Raw genomic sequence first — 19,181 nt, 5'->3', positions numbered from 1 at the left:
GTACTCACCAGATCAGACCGTCTGGACCCAGGTCATCAATAGGATTGTGGTACTCACCAGATCAGACCGTCTGGACCCAGGTCATCAATAGGATGGTGGTACTCACCAGATCAGACCGTCTGGACCCAGGTCATCAAAAGGATGGTGGTACTCACCAGATCAGACCGTCTGGACCCAGGTCATCAATAGGATGGTGGTACTCACCAGATCAGACCGTCTGGACCCAGGTCATCAATAGGATGTGAGTTGGCTCCTCCAGTCAATGGGAGATGCGTCTTGGCCGATTTAGCTCGGGAATATGCTACCATCGACAATCTGTCTCCTAATCCTGTCTAATGGGCAGGTCAGCCCTGGAGGGAAGAATTGGCTGTAAAGAAGTAAGAAAGAACATAGCATCTGATTGTTTTTAAATGACTTCTTATGACATGGTTTAGCAGAATAAACGATGTCGTGGAGATTTTTCCAATTTGCGTTACCCACTCCAGTCAGCAGATGGCGACGTGCGTCTTTCAGGTGATGCTTCCTGCGTGACGTCAAATCTAGTGGACGGAACTGGAGGCTTCTTCAACAGCTACAAAACGCTTCTGATTCAACCAACGCGGTGGTTTCCTGGCGAACATAAAACCGAACACTTTAGACTATTCTTGTGTGTATTAATGTCAGTGTTTGCTTGTTAAATTAAATGCGCCAATTTGTTAAATTGAGAACGTTACTGCACTAGGCTAATCGCTAATGCTAGCTAGCTAGCTAACATCCCGACCTTGAGCTCACTAAGAAATATGGAGAAAGAGAAAGAAGCTCTAGGGCTGAACATCATCGTAAAAGAAGAAGAGGAAGAAGCTTTAAGAATAAAAAAGGAAGAAGAGGAGACTGTCACAGAAGAAGAAGAGTTGGATATTACAGTGAAAGAAGAGAAAGAACCTTTTGGAGTAAACGACGAAGAGGAGATAGGTTTCAGAATCAAAAAGGAGGAAGATGCCATAACATTAAAAGAAGAAAATGTAGTGAAAGAAGAGAAAGAACCTCTTGGAGTAAAAGAGGAAGAGGAGGCTTTCTCAATTAAAGAGGAGGAAGACGTTTTGGGAGTGAAAGAGGAGGAGACTGAAGATCAGATTAACACCAGTGAGTACTGTCTTAAAAACAGGGGCACAAACTATGCATTTGTTGAACTAATGTGTGGTTTTTAAAGGGGCATTCTACTGAAGTTCTACACTTGAATATGTTGTTCAGTACTGTAGGACATGTTTAAGGGGCAATCTGCCATTGGTTCATATATTTTTGGGACTTTTAAATGTGATTTATTGAATTCTCCATGTGGTCGAACAAATGCGTTAACATTTGCATTTTAGGCCCTGTTTAGAGATATCAATGCCTCTTGTAAGACTCTGTGATTGTAATAGAAGATCATATGTTTACCACCTGTTTGATGTTCTCGTTCACACAGGAGAGAGACATGACTATCGTGGATCCTCTGGGGAGCCTGAACAACATCCTGATGCTGACGAGGCAGAGAAGAGTCTCTCCAGATCAGAACACCAGATGGTACAGCTTGGTCTGGTCTAGCATACAGCTTGCTTTATCGGTTTGGGCTGGGTTCCTGTAAAGCACTTTATGACAACAGTGGCATCAGCATCCATAATGATATGTGTCTGTGTCCCCTCTTTATGGTTACCAGGACAACGCTAGCCCTTCCTCCCTCCCGGAGTCCCCGTGTCATGCCTCTCCTGGTAGCACCTTACTGCTGGGTATGAAGAGGTTGTCTGTGCTGCTGGTGGACTGCAGGAAAACAACAGGGCTGAGTGGAACTGTGAGAGGAGGAGAAGAGAAGAAAGGATCAGATTTGACTCATCAAAGTAAGTGATGTAGCTTAGTTTGAACAAATACAATAGATCTGCTCACTGGTATCTGTTACCAGGACAACCAGCAGAGTTCTGTTAGTTCTGGGATTGAACCCGGGTCTGTAGTGACACCTCAAGCACTGTGATGCAGTGCTTTAGACCGCTGTGCCACTCAGGTGGCAGCTCCTTTGTTTGGCTGACGTTGAGGGACCGGTTGTTTAGCTGGCACCCCGCTCGTTCTCCTCAGGGGCTCCACGACATCTCTGAGTCGTTATGCTCAGAGCCGGACAAAATCTATTTTAGCTCATCCGGTAGGGCGTCGTTGGGCATCGTTGGCGTCCGCGACGTGACTAGTTTTTTTGTATTCCGTGACTGTTAGAAGCCTCGTATCCTCGACCCACTAAATAAGTCTTCAACATTTCTATCACCACTACCACATTAACAGACTGACTACTACCACAGACTGACCACTACCACATGGACAGACTGACTACTACCACAGACTGACCACTACCACATGGACAGACTGACTACTACCACAGACTGACCACTACCACATGGACAGACTGACTACTACCACAGACTGACCACTACCACATGGACAGACTGACTACTACCACAGACTGACCACTACCACATGGACAGACTGACTACTACCACAGACTGACCACTACCACATGGACAGACTGACTACTACCACAGACTGACCACTACCACATGGACAGACTGACTACTACCACAGACTGACCACTACCACATGGACAGACTGACTACTACCACAGACTGACCACTACCACATGGACAGACTGACTACTACCACAGACTGACCACTACCACATGGACAGACTGACTACTACCACAGACTGACCACTACCACATGGACAGACTGACTACTACCACATGGACAGACTGACTACTATCACTACTACCACAGACTGACTACTACCACATGGACAGACTGACTACTATCACTACTACCACATGGACAGACTGACTACTACCACATGGACAGACTGACTACTATCACTACTACCACAGACTGACTACTACCACATGGACAGACTGACTACTACCACATGGACAGACTGACCACTACCACATGGACAGACTGGCTACAACCACATGGACAGACTGACTACTACCACATGGACAGACTGACTACTATCACTACTACCACATGGACAGACTGACCACTCTCACTACTACCACATGGACAGACTGACCACTACCACATGGACAGACTGACTACTACCACATGGACAGACTGACTACTATCACTACTACCACATGGACAGACTGGCTACAACCACATGGACAGACTGACCACTACCACATGGACAGACTGGCTACAACCACATGGACAGACTGACTACTACCACATGGACAGACTGACTACTATCACTACTACCACATGGACAGACTGACTACTATCACATGGACAGACTGACTACTATCACTACTACCACATGGACAGACTGACCACTATCACTACTACCACATGGACAGACTGACCACTACCACATGGACAGACTGACTACTACCACATGGACAGACTGACTAGTACCACATGGACAGACTGACTATTACCACATGGTCAGAACCCGGGTCTGTAGTGACACCTTGAATTTGCCAATGTCTGTAAGAACCCTGTATAGGCTACTTGCTCAGCCAGCAAATGAAAGATGAAAATCACCTGAAATTATTATTACATCACTTTTCTGTCAGATCAGGTTGTTTTTGTTGCTTTCTTTTATTCAGTAAATGTCAGTCTTCCCCTGGGAAATGTACCTGAATGTTGAACCCTGTGTGTGTGTGTGTGTGTGTGTGTGTGTGTGTGAGCACTGTGTGTGTGGTGCGCGTTGGTCCTATATGTCTACCAGTTGATGCCCGGTCTGCCCCTGGGAAATGTACCTGAATGTTGAACCCTGTGTGTGTGTGAGCACTGTGTGTGCGGTGCGCGTTGGTCCTATATGTCTACCACTTCGTGTAGCCCGTTAGCTAATGTCTTCAGGTAGACTGAAAGACAATTTAAAGATAAGGAGCCTACCTGCCAGAATCGTGATTATTTGCATCAATCCGGTGACTATTTTGTTAGAAGAAACTCCCATTGCAACACACGCATTACAGACAGACTGGTGTCTGGTGGCACTTCAATTAAAGGGTAACTACACACAAAAAAAATCTCACATTTTTCTCACATTTTTCCCAGATCTCAAAAATGGCACTCTTGTGGTTGTCTCACCAAGCTACCTTAAGATGGATGCACTAACTGAGGGAAACTGTAATTACTATCACTGTTGTGGTTGTCTCACCAAGCTACCTTAAGATGGATGCACTAACTGAGGGAAACTGTAATTACTATCACTGTTGTGGTTGTCTCACCAAGCTACCTTAAGATGGATGCACTAACTGAGGGAAACTGTAATTACTATCACTGTTGTGGTTGTCTCACCTAGCTACCTTAAGATAGATGCACTAACAAGTTGCTCTGAATAGTGACCATACTATTCCCTTAAAGCCACACAGTGTAAAATACATGGGTCATGTGAACAATGGAGCACATGCATCACATGCTAAGAGCACTTGACTGTAAGTCTCTCTGGATAAGAGGGTCTGACTAAATGACTAAAATGTACGTGGAGATTTCATTCAGGTCTCCCTGTTTTAACCACTCTGTTTATCTTTGGCAGAAGAGAGACCCGACTCAGAGGAACCAGAGACGTCTGAACCAGCGAGACGACACCACTGTTCCCAGTGTGGAAAGAGTTATACCCGTTTATGGAGCCTGAAAAACCATACGAGAACACATGCAGAGAAGAAGTCTTACAACTGTTCCCAGTGTGGAAAGAGTTTTAACCATTTAGGAAATCTTAAAAACCACAAGAGAACACACGCAGAGAAGAAGTCTTACAACTGCTCTCAGTGTGCAAAGAGTTTTACTCATTTATGTAATCTAAAATCGCATGAGAGACGACACACAGGAGATAAGCCTTACCAATGCTCTCAGTGTGGTAAGAGATTTATTGAGTCAACAGAACTGAAAGTTCATAAGAGAATACACACAGGGGAAAAACCATTCCAATGCTCTCAGTGTGTAAAGACATTTTCCCGACCAGGGGACCTGAAATCACATGAGAGAATACACACAGGGGAAAAGCCGTACCACTGTTCCCATTGTGAAAAGAGTTTCGGCTGGTCAGGGACACTGAAAGAGCATGAGAGAATGCACACAGGAGAAAAGCCATTCCAATGCTCGCAGTGTGGAAAGGGTTTTAGCCAGTTACGGTACCTGAAAACGCACGAGATGATTCACACAGGAGAGAAGCCTTTCCAGTGCTCTCAGTGTGGAAAGAGTTTTATCCTGTTAGTAAACCTGAAATCACATGAGAGAATACACACAGGGGAAAAGCCATACCATTGTTCCCATTGTGAAAAGAGTTTCAGCTGGTCAGGGACACTGAAAGAGCATGAGAGAATACACACAGGAGAAAAGCCATTCCAATGCTCTCAATGTGGAAAGGGTTTTACCCAGTCAGGGAGCCTGAAAATGCATGAGAGAATGCATACAGGAGAAAAGCCATTCCACTGCTCCCAATGTGGAAAGAGTTTTACCCAATTAAGGAGCCTGAAAAGTCATGTGGTGACACACAAAGGAGGGTAGCCTCACCTCTGCTCCCAGTGTTGAAAGAGTTTTACCCAATTAAGGAGCCTGAAAAGTCATGTGGTGACACACAAAGGAGGGTAGCCTCACCTCTGCTCCCAGTGTGGAAAGAGTTTTACCCAATTAAGGGTCCTGAAAGAGCATAAAATAATACATACACTCTTCATGTCACTAATTTTCAGAGGACCTGAAATCACAGGAGAGAAAAGAGAGGCTGTGTTCTGACCTTTGTACTTTGACTGAGAATGTGTTGAAATCTAATGAAATCTAATTTGTATATATAAAATCATACTCACAAATAGGCCTAAATTAGTTTTTCTATTTTTCATCTTGAGGCATGTTCAGATTTGATCAAATGTATTTTCTATTTTGTTTTGATTATAAACTTTGATTGGATACAAACTATTAGCTCGAAAATCTTAAAATTTGGATATTTCAAAATGTAACTTAACATATATAATTTAATATATATTTATTATAATTTGTATTTTTTTTTCATTCTAACCTTGATTCTTTGAACTTTGAAACATCTTTCATTAGTTTTTTTTGTTTTTCATTGAGTAAATGTGTTCATCAAGATAAAGGACTATGAAACTGATGACTTGTTCTGGTGAAATGTTTACATTTGAGTCATTAAGCAGACACTCTTATCCAGGGCGACTTACAGGAGAAATTAGGGTTTAAGTTCCTTGCTCAAGGAGCACATCGATAGATTTATCAGCTAGTCGGCTGGGGGATTCAAACCGTCGACCTTTCGGTTACTGGCCCAACACTAGACTACCTACCACCCTAAAGTCTTTCCTTGTGTCCTCCCCTCCTCCAAAACTCAGTGGAGGAGATCTGATATGATCTTCTCCTCCTATATGACCAGAGAAGATGGAAAGAGAGGATGCTGGGAAATCAAGGAAAGACCTGAGATCTTCACCCTAGTAGATTGCTGTTCTACTGATGGAGAATGGAACCACTAAAACAGGCACACTCTCAAGTCAATCCAGGCGACTTATTTGCCCCTGAACAAGGCAGTTAACCCACTGTTTCCCGGGAGGCTGTCATTGTAAATAAGAATTTGTTCTTAACTGGACTTCCCTAGTTAAACAAAGGTTAAATAAAAAATGTATAAATCAATATTTCAGGCCCACTGACGCCCACAGTTTAAAAACATACAATGACATCAAGACATCCAGAGTTTAACAACACTGATATTTTGCTACAAAGGCCCCTTTTTCTCTACAATTGGTAGTTACAGTCTTGTCCCAACGCTGCCACTCCCATACGGACTCAGAAGAGGCGAAGGTCGAGAGTCTTGCGTCCTCCGAAACACGACCCTCGCCAAGCCACACTGCTCGCTTAACCCGGAAGCCAGCTGTACCAATGTGTCGGAGGAAACGCGTACAGCTGGCGACAGAAGTCAGCGTGCATTGGCCCGACCCGCCACAAGGAGTTACTAGAGCGCGATGGGACAAGGACGTGCCGGCCAAACCCTCCCCTAACCACGCTGGGCCAAACCCTCCCCTAACCACACTGGGCCAAACCCTCCCCTAACCACACTGGGCCAAACCCTCCCCAAACCACGCTGGGCCAAACCCTCCCCTAACCACACTGGGCCAAACCCTCCCCTAACCACACTGGGCCAAACCCTCCCCTAACCACGCTGGGCCAAACCCTCCCCTAACCACACTGGGCCAAACCCTCCCCAAACCACGCTGGGCCAAACCCTCCCCAAACCACGCTGGGCCAAACCCTCCCCTAACCACGCTGGGCCAAACCCTCCCCTAACCACGCTGGGCCAAACCCTCCCCTAACCACACTGGGCCAAACCCTCCCCAAACCACGCTGGGCCAAACCCTCCCCTAACCACACTGGGCCAAACCCTCCCCTAACCACGCTGGGCCAAACCCTCCCCTAACCACACTGGGCCAAACCCTCCCCAAACCACGCTGGGCCAAACCCTCCCCTAACCACACTGGGCCAAACCCTCCCCTAACCACGCTGGGCCAAACCCTCCCCTAACCACGCTGGGCCAAACCCTCCCCTAACCACGCTGGACCAAACCCTCCCCTAACCACGCTGGGCCAAACCCTCCCCTAACCACTAGGCCAATGCTCTAACCACGCTGGGCCAAACCCTCCCCTAACCACGCTGGACCAAACCCTCCCCTAACCACACTGGGCCAAACCCTCCCCTAACCACGCTGGACCAAACCCTCCCCTAACCACACTGGGCCAAACCCTCCCCTAACCACACTGGACCAAACCCTCCCCTAACCTCACTGGGCCAAAACCTCCCCTAACCACGCTGGGCCAAACCCTCCCCTAACCACACTGGGCCAAACCCTCCCCTAACCACGCTGGGCCAAACCCTCCCCTAACCACGCTGGGCCAAACCCTCCCCTGCTGGACCAAACCCTCCCCTAACCACACTGGGCCAAACCCTCCCCTAACCACGCTGGACCAAACCCTCCCCTAACCACGCTGGGCCAAACCCTCCCCTAACCACTAGGCCAATGCTCTAACCACGCTGGGCCAAACCCTCCCCTAACCACGCTGGACCAAACCCTCCCCTAACCACGCTGGGCCAAACCCTCCCCTAACCACGCTGGACCAAACCCTCCCCTAACCTCACTGGGCCAAACCCTCCCCTAACCACGCTGGGCCAAACCCTCCCCTAACCACACTGGGCCAAACCCTCCCCTAACCACGCTGGGCCAAACCCTCCCCTAACCACGCTGGGCCAAACCCTCCCCTGCTGGACCAAACCCTCCCATAACCACACTGGGCCAAACCCTCCCCTAACCACGCTGGACCAAACCCTCCCCTAACCACGCTGGGCCAAACCCTCCCCTAACCACGCTGGGCCAAACCCTCCCCTAACCACTAGGCCAATGCTCTAACCACGCTGGGCCAAACCCTCCCCTAACCACGCTGGACCAAACCCTCCCCTAACCACACTGGGCCAAACCCTCCCCAAACCACGCTGGGCCAAACCCTCCCCTAACCACACTGGGCCAAACCCTCCCCTAACCACGCTGGGCCAAACCCTCCCCTAACCACACTGGGCCAAACCCTCCCCAAACCACGCTGGGCCAAACCCTCCCCTAACCACACTGGGCCAAACCCTCCCCTAACCACGCTGGGCCAAACCCTCCCCTAACCACGCTGGGCCAAACCCTCCCCTAACCACGCTGGACCAAACCCTCCCCTAACCACGCTGGGCCAAACCCTCCCCTAACCACTAGGCCAATGCTCTAACCACGCTGGGCCAAACCCTCCCCTAACCACGCTGGACCAAACCCTCCCCTAACCACACTGGGCCAAACCCTCCCCTAACCACGCTGGACCAAACCCTCCCCTAACCACACTGGGCCAAACCCTCCCCTAACCACACTGGACCAAACCCTCCCCTAACCTCACTGGGCCAAACCCTCCCCTAACCACGCTGGGCCAAACCCTCCCCTAACCACACTGGGCCAAACCCTCCCCTAACCACGCTGGGCCAAACTCTCCCCTAACCACGCTGGGCCAAACCCTCCCCTGCTGGACCAAACCCTCCCCTAACCACACTGGGCCAAACCCTCCCCTAACCACGCTGGACCAAACCCTCCCCTAACCACGCTGGGCCAAACCCTCCCCTAACCACGCTGGGCCAAACCCTCCCCTAACCACTAGGCCAATGCTCTAACCACGCTGGGCCAAACCCTCCCCTAACCACGCTGGACCAAACCCTCCCCTAACCACGCTGGGCCAAACCCTCCCCTAACCACGCTGGACCAAACCCTCCCCTAACCACACTGGGCCAAACCCTCCCCTAACCACGCTGGGCCAAACCCTCCCTAACCACACTGGGCCAAACCCTCCCCTAACCACGCTGGACCAAACCCTCCCCTAACCACGCTGGGCCAAACCCTCCCCTAACCACGCTGGACCAAACCCTCCCCTAACCACGCTGGGCCAAACCCTCCCCTAACCACACTGGGCCAAACCCTCCCCTAACCACGCTGGGCCAAACCCTCCCCTAACCACGCTGGGCGAAACCCTCCCCTAACCACGCTGGACCAAACCCTCCCCTAACCACTAGGCTACCAGCCACCCCAATTATGTGTTGTTAGCCATGTGTCTTGTGTCTTGAGCCATGTGGCCCATTTTTAATTTTTTAATACGGCCATCGACAATTTGTTGCCTAATGGGAAGGTCAGCCCGGGAGGAAAGTATTAGCTGTATGAAGTAAAAAAGAACACAACATCTGGTTGTTTTTAAATAACGTCTTATGACATTGTTCGCCAGAATAAATTATGGAATGGAAATTTACCAATCTGCGTTACCCACGCCAGTCAGCAGATGGCGATGGAAGGCTTTCAGGTGATGTTTCTTGCGTGACGTATAATCTAGTGGACGGAAAGCTTCAACGGCATTAAAAGACTACTGATTCAACCATTTCGGTAGCGCACATTAAACCTGTCTTGTTTATATTAATGTCCGTGTTTTTAAACATCATTCTGTTTTACGTATTGACTAGTTGAAAAAAAAGAAGTTATTTGCTTGTTAAATGAAATTGGCTAATTTGTTCAATTGTTAACGTTACTGCACTAGGCTAAACGCTAATGCTAACTATCTAGCTAGCTAACATCGCGACCATGTGCTCACTAAGCTATTCGGAGAAAGAAGCTCTAGCGCTGATCATCGTAAAAGAAGAAGAGGAAGAAGCTTTAAGAATAAAAAAGGAAGAAGAGGAGACTGTCACATTAGAAGAAGAAGAGGTGGATATTACAGTGAAAGAAGAGAAAGAACCTTTTGGAGTAAACGACGAAGAGGAGATAGGTTTCAGAATCAAAAAGGAGGAAGATGCCATAACATTAAAAGAAGAAAATGTAGTGAAAGAAGAGAAAGAACCTCTTGGAGTAAAAGAGGAAGATGAGGAGGAGACTGAAGATCCTGTTAACACCAGTGAGTATTGTCTTAAAAATAGGGACACAAACTGCAGTTGTTGAACAAATGTGTGGTTTTAAAGGGGCATTATACTGAAGTTCTACACTTGAATATGTTGTTCAGTACTGTAGGAATTGTTGAAAGGGCAATCTGGCAGTGGCACATATATCGGGGTTGCAGGTAGTCTAGTGGTTAGAGCGTTGCAACTCAAATCCCTGCGCGGACAAGGTGAAACTCGGTCGTTCTGCTCATGTGGGGTTTTTAAGGGGCATTCTACTGAAGTTCTACGCTTGAATATGTTGTTCAGTACTGTAGGAATTGTTAGTTTCGATCTACCATTGGTTCATATATTTTTGGGACTTTTAAATTAGATGTATTGAATTCTCCATGTGGTCTACATTAAAGTGGACCTCATCTAATATAACAGGCTTTTAAAATTCAATATTGGTGTGTAATTTATACTTAAAATATCGAAGTGGACGAAAAATGCACCCATTTAGTGGAACGACCCTTTTACATTTGCATCGTAAATTAAAGTGCATCAAGATGAAAGTGGACATTCTGGCTCTGTTTAGACATATTCATGCCTCTTGTAAGACTCTGATTGTAATAGTAGATCATATGTTTACCATCTGTTTGATGTTCTCATTTACACAGGAGAGAGACATGACTATGGTGGATCCTCTGTGGAGCCTCAACAACATCCTGATGCTGACGAGGCAGAGAAGAGTCTCTCCAGATCAGAACACCAGATGGTACAGCTTGGTCTGGTCTAGCATACAGCTTGCTCTATCGGGCTCTGGGCTGGGTTTCTGTAAAGCACTTTATGTCAACAGTGACATCAGCATCCATAATGGTATGTGTTTGTGTCCCCTCTTTATGGTTACCAGGACAACGCTAGCCCTTCCTCCCTGCCGCAGTCCCCGTTTCGTTCCTCTCCCGGTAGCACCTTACTGCGAGAGGAGAAGAAGAAGAAAGGATCAGTTTTGACTCATCAGAGTAAGTGATTTAGTTTAGTTTGAACAAATACAACAGATCTGCCCACTGGTATCTGTTACCAGGACAACCAGCAGAGTTCTGTTAGTTGACAGGAAGATAGACTGGTGGATATGGATGTTATGAATATCATAACACTGAAAAAGGATTCTGCCAATGAAAAGAGAGAAACCAATAGACCATATAAAACCTTGATGAAAGTTAGATTTAGAGAGAAACCAATAGACCATATAAAACCTTGATGAAAGTTAGCTTTAGAGAGAAAGTTTCAAGATGATCCATTGTAAGGTTCATGTTTTACAAAACCTTTTTCTCAAAACATTACGGATGTTACATTGCCTGTCCCAGTCAACCCCCCTATCTTTACTAGACTGTAGAACAGGCAAACTAAACTCAAGACCCTTCAAGTTGGTCTGTATTGCTTCGTTAACATCTCATCTTCAGAACTTCGATCGGGGACAGCTGTGAGTGTTAAAAACATGGACAAAACTCTTTGGCCTCCTCTGTAATGAACGCTCTCTAAGCCGTTTCTATCAGCCAGACTTGGCCTCCTCTGTAATGGTCAAATGAATGTCATTTCCTACTTGATCAGGTCAAATAAAGCCTGAACTCCAACATTTTTCAAATATTGCACCATTGCTTGGGCTCCTGAGTGGCACAGCGGTCGAAGGCACTGCATCTCCGTGCTAGAGGCGTCACTACAGACCCTGGTTCGATTCCAGGCTGTATCGCAGCGGTCTAAGGCACCACATCTCCGTGCTAGAGGCGTCACTACAGACCCTGGTTCGATTCCAGGCTGTATCGCAGCGGTCTAAGGCACCACATCTCCGTGCTAGAGGCGTCACTACAGACCCTGGTTCGATTCCAGGCTGTATCGCAGCGGTCTAAGGCACCGCATCTCCGTGCTAGAGGCGTCACTACAGACCCTGGTTCGATTCCGGGCTGTATCGCAGCGGTCTAAGGCACCGCATCTCCGTGCTAGAGGCGTCACTACAGACCCTGGTTCGATTCCAGGCTGTATCGCAGCGGTCTAAGGCACCGCATCTCCGTGCTAGAGGCGTCACTACAGACCCTGGTTCGATTCCAGGCTGTATCGCAGCGGTCTAAGGCACCGCATCTCCGTGCTAGAGGCGTCACTACAGACCCTGGTTCGATTCCAGGCTGTATCGCAGCGGTCTAAGGCACCGCATCTCCGTGCTAGAGGCGTCACTACAGACCCTGGTTCGATTCCAGGCTGTATCACAACCGGCTGTATTTGGGAGTCCCATAGGGCGGAACATAATTGGCCCAGCGTTGGCCAGGGTAGGTCAGTCATTGTAAATAATAATTTGTTCTTAGCTGACTTGCTTAGTTACATAAAGGTAAAATAACATCTTCCAAAACATTTCATATTAAAATATATTTTATTTTGGTATTAAAACATATTTTGGTATTAAAACATATTTTGGTATTAAAACATATTTTGGTGTCCACATATGTCTTCGGTTTACAGTTGAACAAAACAATCTGAATAATTGACTAAATGTTATTTATTCCACAAAGAAATTCCAATATTATTGGCACCTTCTAGAAGCAGTTAGAAATTATGAGATTTCAAGCAGCTGATTCTCCTTTACTTTGGAATTGAACTCACCTCTGGTGACCCTTACTGCTAGGACTAACTGGTGGTGTTAAATAGCTGTATGTAATGTACCCTTACTGCTGGACTAACTGGTGGTGTTAAATAGCTGTATGTAATGTAATGTACCCTTACTGCTGGACTAACTGGTGGTGTTAAATAGCTGTATGTAATGTACCCTTACTGCAGGACTAACTGGTGGTGTTAAATAGCTGTATGTAATGTAATGTACCCTTACTGCTGGACTAACTGGTGGTGTTAAATAGCTGTATGTAATGTACCCTTACTGCTAGGACTAACTGGTGGTGTTAAATAGCTGTATGTAATGTACCCTTACTGCAGGACTAACTGGTGGTGTTAAATAGCTGTATGTAATGTACCCTTACTGCTAGGACTAACTGGTGGTGTTAAATAGCTGTATGTAATGTACCCTTACTGCTGGACTAACTGGTGGTGTTAAATAGCTGTATGTAATGTACCCTTACTGCTGGACTAACTGGTGGTGTTAAATAGCTGTATGTAATGTACCCTTACTGCAGGACTAACTGGTGGTGTTAAATAGCTGTATGTAATGTACCCTTACTGCTAGGACTAACTGGTGGTGTTATATAGCTGTATGTAATGTACCCTTACTGCAGGACTAACTGGTGGTGTTAAATAGCTGTATGTAATGTACCCTTACTGCTGGACTAACTGGTGGTGTTAAATAGCTGTATGTAATGTAATGTACCCTTACTGCTGGACTAACTGGTGGTGTTAAATAGCTGTATGTAATGTAATGTACCCTTACTGCTGGACTAACTGGTGGTGTTAAATAGCTGTATGTAATGTACCCTTACTGCTGGACTAACTGGTGGTGTTAAATAGCTGTATGTAATGTACCCTTACTGCAGGACTAACTGGTGGTGTTAAATAGCTGTATGTAATGTACCCTTACTGCTGGACTAACTGGTGGTGTTAAATAGCTGTATGTAATGTACCCTTACTGCAGGACTAACTGGTGGTGTTAAATAGCTGTATGTAATGTACCCTTACTGCTAGGACTAACTGGTGGTGTTAAATAGCTGTATGTAATGTACCCTTACTGCTGGACTAACTGGTGGTGTTAAATAGCTGTATGTAATGTACCCTTACTGCTGGACTAACTGGTGGTGTTAAATAGCTGTATGTAATGTACCCTTACTGCTAGGACTAACTGGTGGTGTTAAATAGCTGTATGTAATGTACCCTTACTGCTAGGACTAACTGGTGGTGTTAAATAGCTGTATGTAATGTACCCTTACTGCTGGACTAACTGGTGGTGTTAAATAGCTGTATGTAATGTACCCTTACTGCTGGACTAACTGGTGGTGTTAAATAGCTGTATGTAATGTACCCTTACTGCTGGACTAACTGGTGGTGTTAAATAGCTGTATGTAATGTACCCTTACTGCTGGACTAACTGGTGGTGTTAAATAGCTGTATGTAATGTACCCTTACTGCTAGGACTAACTGGTGGTGTTAAATAGCTGTATGTAATGTACCCTTACTGCTGGACTAACTGGTGGTGTTAAATAGCTGTATGTAATGTACCCTTACTGCAGGACTAACTGGTGGTGTTAAATAGCTGTATGTAATGTAATGTACCCTTACTGCTAGGACTAACTGGTGGTGTTAAATAGCTGTATGTAATGTAATGTACCCTTACTGCTGGACTAACTGGTGGTGTTAAATAGCTGTATGTAATGTACCCTTACTGCTAGGACTAACTGGTGGTGTTAAATAGCTGTATGTAATGTAATGTACCCTTACTGCTAGGACTAACTGGTGGTGTTAAATAGCTGTATGTAATGTACCCTTACTGCAGGACTAACTGGTGGAGTTAAATAGCTGTATGTAATGTAGCCTTACTGCTAGGACTAACTGGTGGTGTTCAATAGCTGTATGTAATGTACCCTTACTGCTAGGACTAACTGGTGGTGTTAAATAGCTGTATGTAATGTACCCTTACTGCTAGGACTAACTGGTGGTGTTAAATAGCTGTATGTAATGTACCCTTACTGCTAGGACTAACTGGTGGTGTTAAATAGCTGTATGTAATGTACCCTTACTGCTAGGACTAACTGGTGGTGTTAAATAGCTGTATGTAATGTACCCTTACTGCTGGACTAACTGGTGGTGTTAAATAGCTGTATGTAATGTACCCTTACTGCTAGGACTAACTGGTGGTGTTAAATAGCTGTATGTAATGTACCCTTACTGCTGGACTAACTGGTGGTGTTAAATAGCTGTATGTAATGTACCCTTACTGCTAGGACTAACTGGTGGTGTTAAATAGCTGTATGTAATGTACCCTTACTGCTAGGACTAACTGGTGGTGTTAAATAGCTGTATGTAATGTAATGTACCCTTACTGCAGGACTAACTGGTGGTGTTAAATAGCTGTATGTAATGTAATGTACCCTTACTGCAGGACTAACTGGTGGTGTTAAATAGCTGTATGTAATGTACCCTTACTGCTAGGACTAACTGGTGGTGTTAAATAGCTGTATGTAATGTACCCTTACTGCTAGGACTAACTGGTGGTGTTAAATAGCTGTATGTAATGTACCCTTACTGCTGGACTAACTGGTGGTGTTAAATAGCTGTATGTAATGTACCCTTACTGCTAGGACTAACTGGTGGTGTTAAATAGCTGTATGTAATGTACCCTTACTGCTAGGACTAACTGGTGGTGTTAAATAGCTGTATGTAATGTAATGTACCCTTACTGCTAGGACTAACTGGTGGTGTTAAATAGCTGTATGTAATGTAATGTACCCTTACTGCTGGACTAACTGGTGGTGTTAAATAGCTGTATGTAATGTACCCTTACTGCAGGACTAACTGGTGGTGTTAAATAGCTGTATGTAATGTAATGTACCCTTACTGCTGGACTAACTGGTGGTGTTAAATAGCTGTATGTAATGTACCCTTACTGGTAGGACTAACTGGTGGTGTTAAATAGCTGTATGTAATGTACCCTTACTGCAGGACTAACTGGTGGTGTTAAATAGCTGTATGTAATGTAATGTACCCTTACTGCTGGACTAACTGGTGGTGTTAAATAGCTGTATGTAATGTACCCTTACTGCAGGACAAACTGGTGGTGTTAAATAGCTGTATGTAATGTAATGTACCCTTACTGCTGGACTAACTGGTGGTGTTAAATAGCTGTATGTAATGTAATGTACCCTTACTGCTGGACTAACTGGTGGTGTTAAATAGCTGTATGTAATGTAATGTACCCTTACTGCTGGACTAACTGGTGGTGTTAAATAGCTGTATGTAATGTACCCTTACTGGTAGGACTAACTGGTGGTGTTAAATAGCTGTATGTAATGTACCCTTACTGCAGGACTAACTGGTGGTGTTAAATAGCTGTATGTAATGTAATGTACCCTTACTGCTGGACTAACTGGTGGTGTTAAATAGCTGTATGTAATGTACCCTTACTGCTAGGACTAACTGGTGGTGTTAAATAGCTGTATGTAATGTAATGTACCCTTACTGCTGGACTAACTGGTGGTGTTAAATAGCTGTATGTAATGTAATGTACCCTTACTGCTGGACTAACTGGTGGTGTTAAATAGCTGTATGTAATGTACCCTTACTGCTGGACTAACTGGTGGTGTTAAATAGCTGTATGTAATGTACCCTTACTGCAGGACTAACTGGTGGTGTTAAATAGCTGTATGTAATGTACCCTTACTGCTAGGACTAACTGGTGGTGTTAAATAGCTGTATGTAATGTACCCTTACTGCTGGACTAACTGGTGGTGTTAAATAGCTGTATGTAATGTACCCTTACTGCTGGACTAACTGGTGGTGTTAAATAGCTGTATGTAATGTACCCTTACTGCTAGGACTAACTGGTGGTGTTAAATAGCTGTATGTAATGTACCCTTACTGCTGGACTAACTGGTGGTGTTAAATAGCTGTATGTAATGTACCCTTACTGCTGGACTAACTGGTGGTGTTAAATAGCTGTATGTAATGTACCCTTACTGCTGGACTAACTGGTGGTGTTAAATAGCTGTATGTAATGTACCCTTACTGCTGGACTAACTGGTGGTGTTAAATAGCTGTATGTAATGTACCCTTACTGCTAGGACTAACTGGTAGTGTTAAATAGCTGTATGTAATGTACCCTTACTGCTGGACTAACTGGTGGTGTTAAATAGCTGTATGTAATGTACCCTTACTGCTGGACTAACTGGTGGTGTTAAATAGCTGTATGTAATGTACCCTTACTGCTAGGGCTAACTGGTGGTGTTAAATAGCTGTATGTAATGTACCCTTACTGCTGGACTAACTGGTGGTGTTAAATAGCTGTATGTAATGTACCCTTACTGCTGGACTAACTGGTGGTGTTAAATAGCTGTATGTAATGTACCCTTACTGCTAGGACTAACTGGTGGTGTTAAATAGCTGTATGTAATGTACCCTTACTGCTAGGACTAACTGGTGGTGTTAAATAGCTGTATGTAATGTACCCTTACTGCAGGACTAACTGGTGGAGTTAAATAGCTGTATGTAATGTACCCTTACTGCTAGGACTAACTGGTGGTGTTAAATAGCTGTATGTAATGTACCCTTACTGCTAGGACTAACTGGTGGTGTTAAATAGCTGTATGTAATGTAATGTACCCTTACTGCTAGGACTAACTGGTGGTGTTAAATAGCTGTATGTAATGTACCCTTACTGCTGGACTAACTGGTGGTGTTAAATAGCTGTATGTAATGTACCCTTACTGCTGGACTAACTGGTGGTGTTAAATAGCTGTATGTAATGTACCCTTACTGCTAGGACTAACTGGTGGTGTTAAATAGCTGTATGTAATGTACCCTTACTGCTAGGACTAACTGGTGGTGTTAAATAGCTGTATGTAATGTAATGTACCCTTACTGCTAGGACTAACTGGTGGTGTTAAATAGCTGTATGTAATGTAATGTACCCTTACTGCTAGGACTAACTGGTGGTGTTAAATAGCTGTATGTAATGTACCCTTACTGCAGGACTAACTGGTGGTGTTAAATAGCTGTATGTAATGTAATGTACCCTTACTGCAGGACTAACTGGTGGTGTTATATAGCTGTATGTAATGTACCCTTACTGCTGGACTAACTGGTGGTGTTAAATAGCTGTATGTAATGTACCCTTACTGCTAGGACTAACTGGTGGTGTTAAATAGCTGTATGTAATGTACCCTTACTGCTAGGACTAACTGGTGGTGTTAAATAGCTGTATGTAATGTACCCTTACTGCTGGACTAACTGGTGGTGTTAAATAGCTGTATGTAATGTACCCTTACTGCTAGGACTAACTGGTGGTGTTAAATAGCTGTATGTAATGTACCCTTACTGCTAGGACTAACTGGTGGTGTTAAATAGCTGTATGTAATGTAATGTACCCTTACTGCTGGACTAACTGGTGGTGTTAAATAGCTGTATGTAATGTACCCTTACTGCAGGACTAACTGGTGGTGTTAAATAGCTGTATGTAATGTAATGTACCCTTACTGCTGGACTAACTGGTGGTGTTAAATAGCTGTATGTAATGTACCCTTACTGGTAGGACTAACTGGTGGTGTTAAATAGCTGTATGTAATGTACCCTTACTGCAGGACTAACTGGTGGTGTTAAATAGCTGTATGTAATGTAATGTACCCTTACTGCTGGACTAACTGGTGGTGTTAAATAGCTGTATGTAATGTACCCTTACTGCTAGGACTAACTGGTGGTGTTAAATAGCTGTATGTAATGTAATGTACCCTTACTGCTGGACTAACTGGTGGTGTTAAATAGCTGTATGTAATGTACCCTTACTGCTAGGACTAACTGGTGGTGTTAAATAGCTGTATGTAATGTACCCTTACTGCTAGGACTAACTGGTGGTGTTAAATAGCTGTATGTAATGTACCCTTACTGCTGGACTAACTGGTGGTGTTAAATAGCTGTATGTAATGTACCCTTACTGCTGGACTAACTGGTGGTGTTAAATAGCTGTATGTAATGTACCCTTACTGCAGGACTAACTGGTGGTGTTAAATAGCTGTATGTAATGTACCCTTACTGCTGGACTAACTGGTGGTGTCAAATAGCTGTATGTAATGTACCCTTACTGC

At 45.0% G+C, this 19,181-nt stretch overlaps 1 protein-coding gene across 1 annotated transcript; it reads left to right on the top strand.

Annotated features, from left to right (window-relative positions):
• Positions 1 to 569: 569 nt before the first annotated feature.
• Positions 570 to 6,097, top strand: LOC139370049 (zinc finger protein ZFP2-like). Its single transcript, XM_071109357.1, has 4 exons — positions 570 to 1,122; positions 1,445 to 1,542; positions 1,676 to 1,853; positions 4,529 to 6,097. Exons 1-4 carry the CDS (start codon positions 780 to 782, stop codon positions 5,497 to 5,499), a joined length of 1,590 nt encoding a protein of 529 aa, XP_070965458.1. The 5' UTR covers positions 570 to 779; the 3' UTR covers positions 5,500 to 6,097.
• Positions 6,098 to 19,181: the final 13,084 nt, after the last annotated feature.

Source organism: Oncorhynchus clarkii, chromosome 17 (genome assembly GCF_045791955.1).
Source record: "Oncorhynchus clarkii lewisi isolate Uvic-CL-2024 chromosome 17, UVic_Ocla_1.0, whole genome shotgun sequence".
Classification (NCBI taxonomy): domain Eukaryota; kingdom Metazoa; phylum Chordata; class Actinopteri; order Salmoniformes; family Salmonidae; genus Oncorhynchus; species Oncorhynchus clarkii.
Note: the sequence above shows the minus strand (reverse complement) of the source record. Positions and strands in the feature narration are given on the sequence as shown.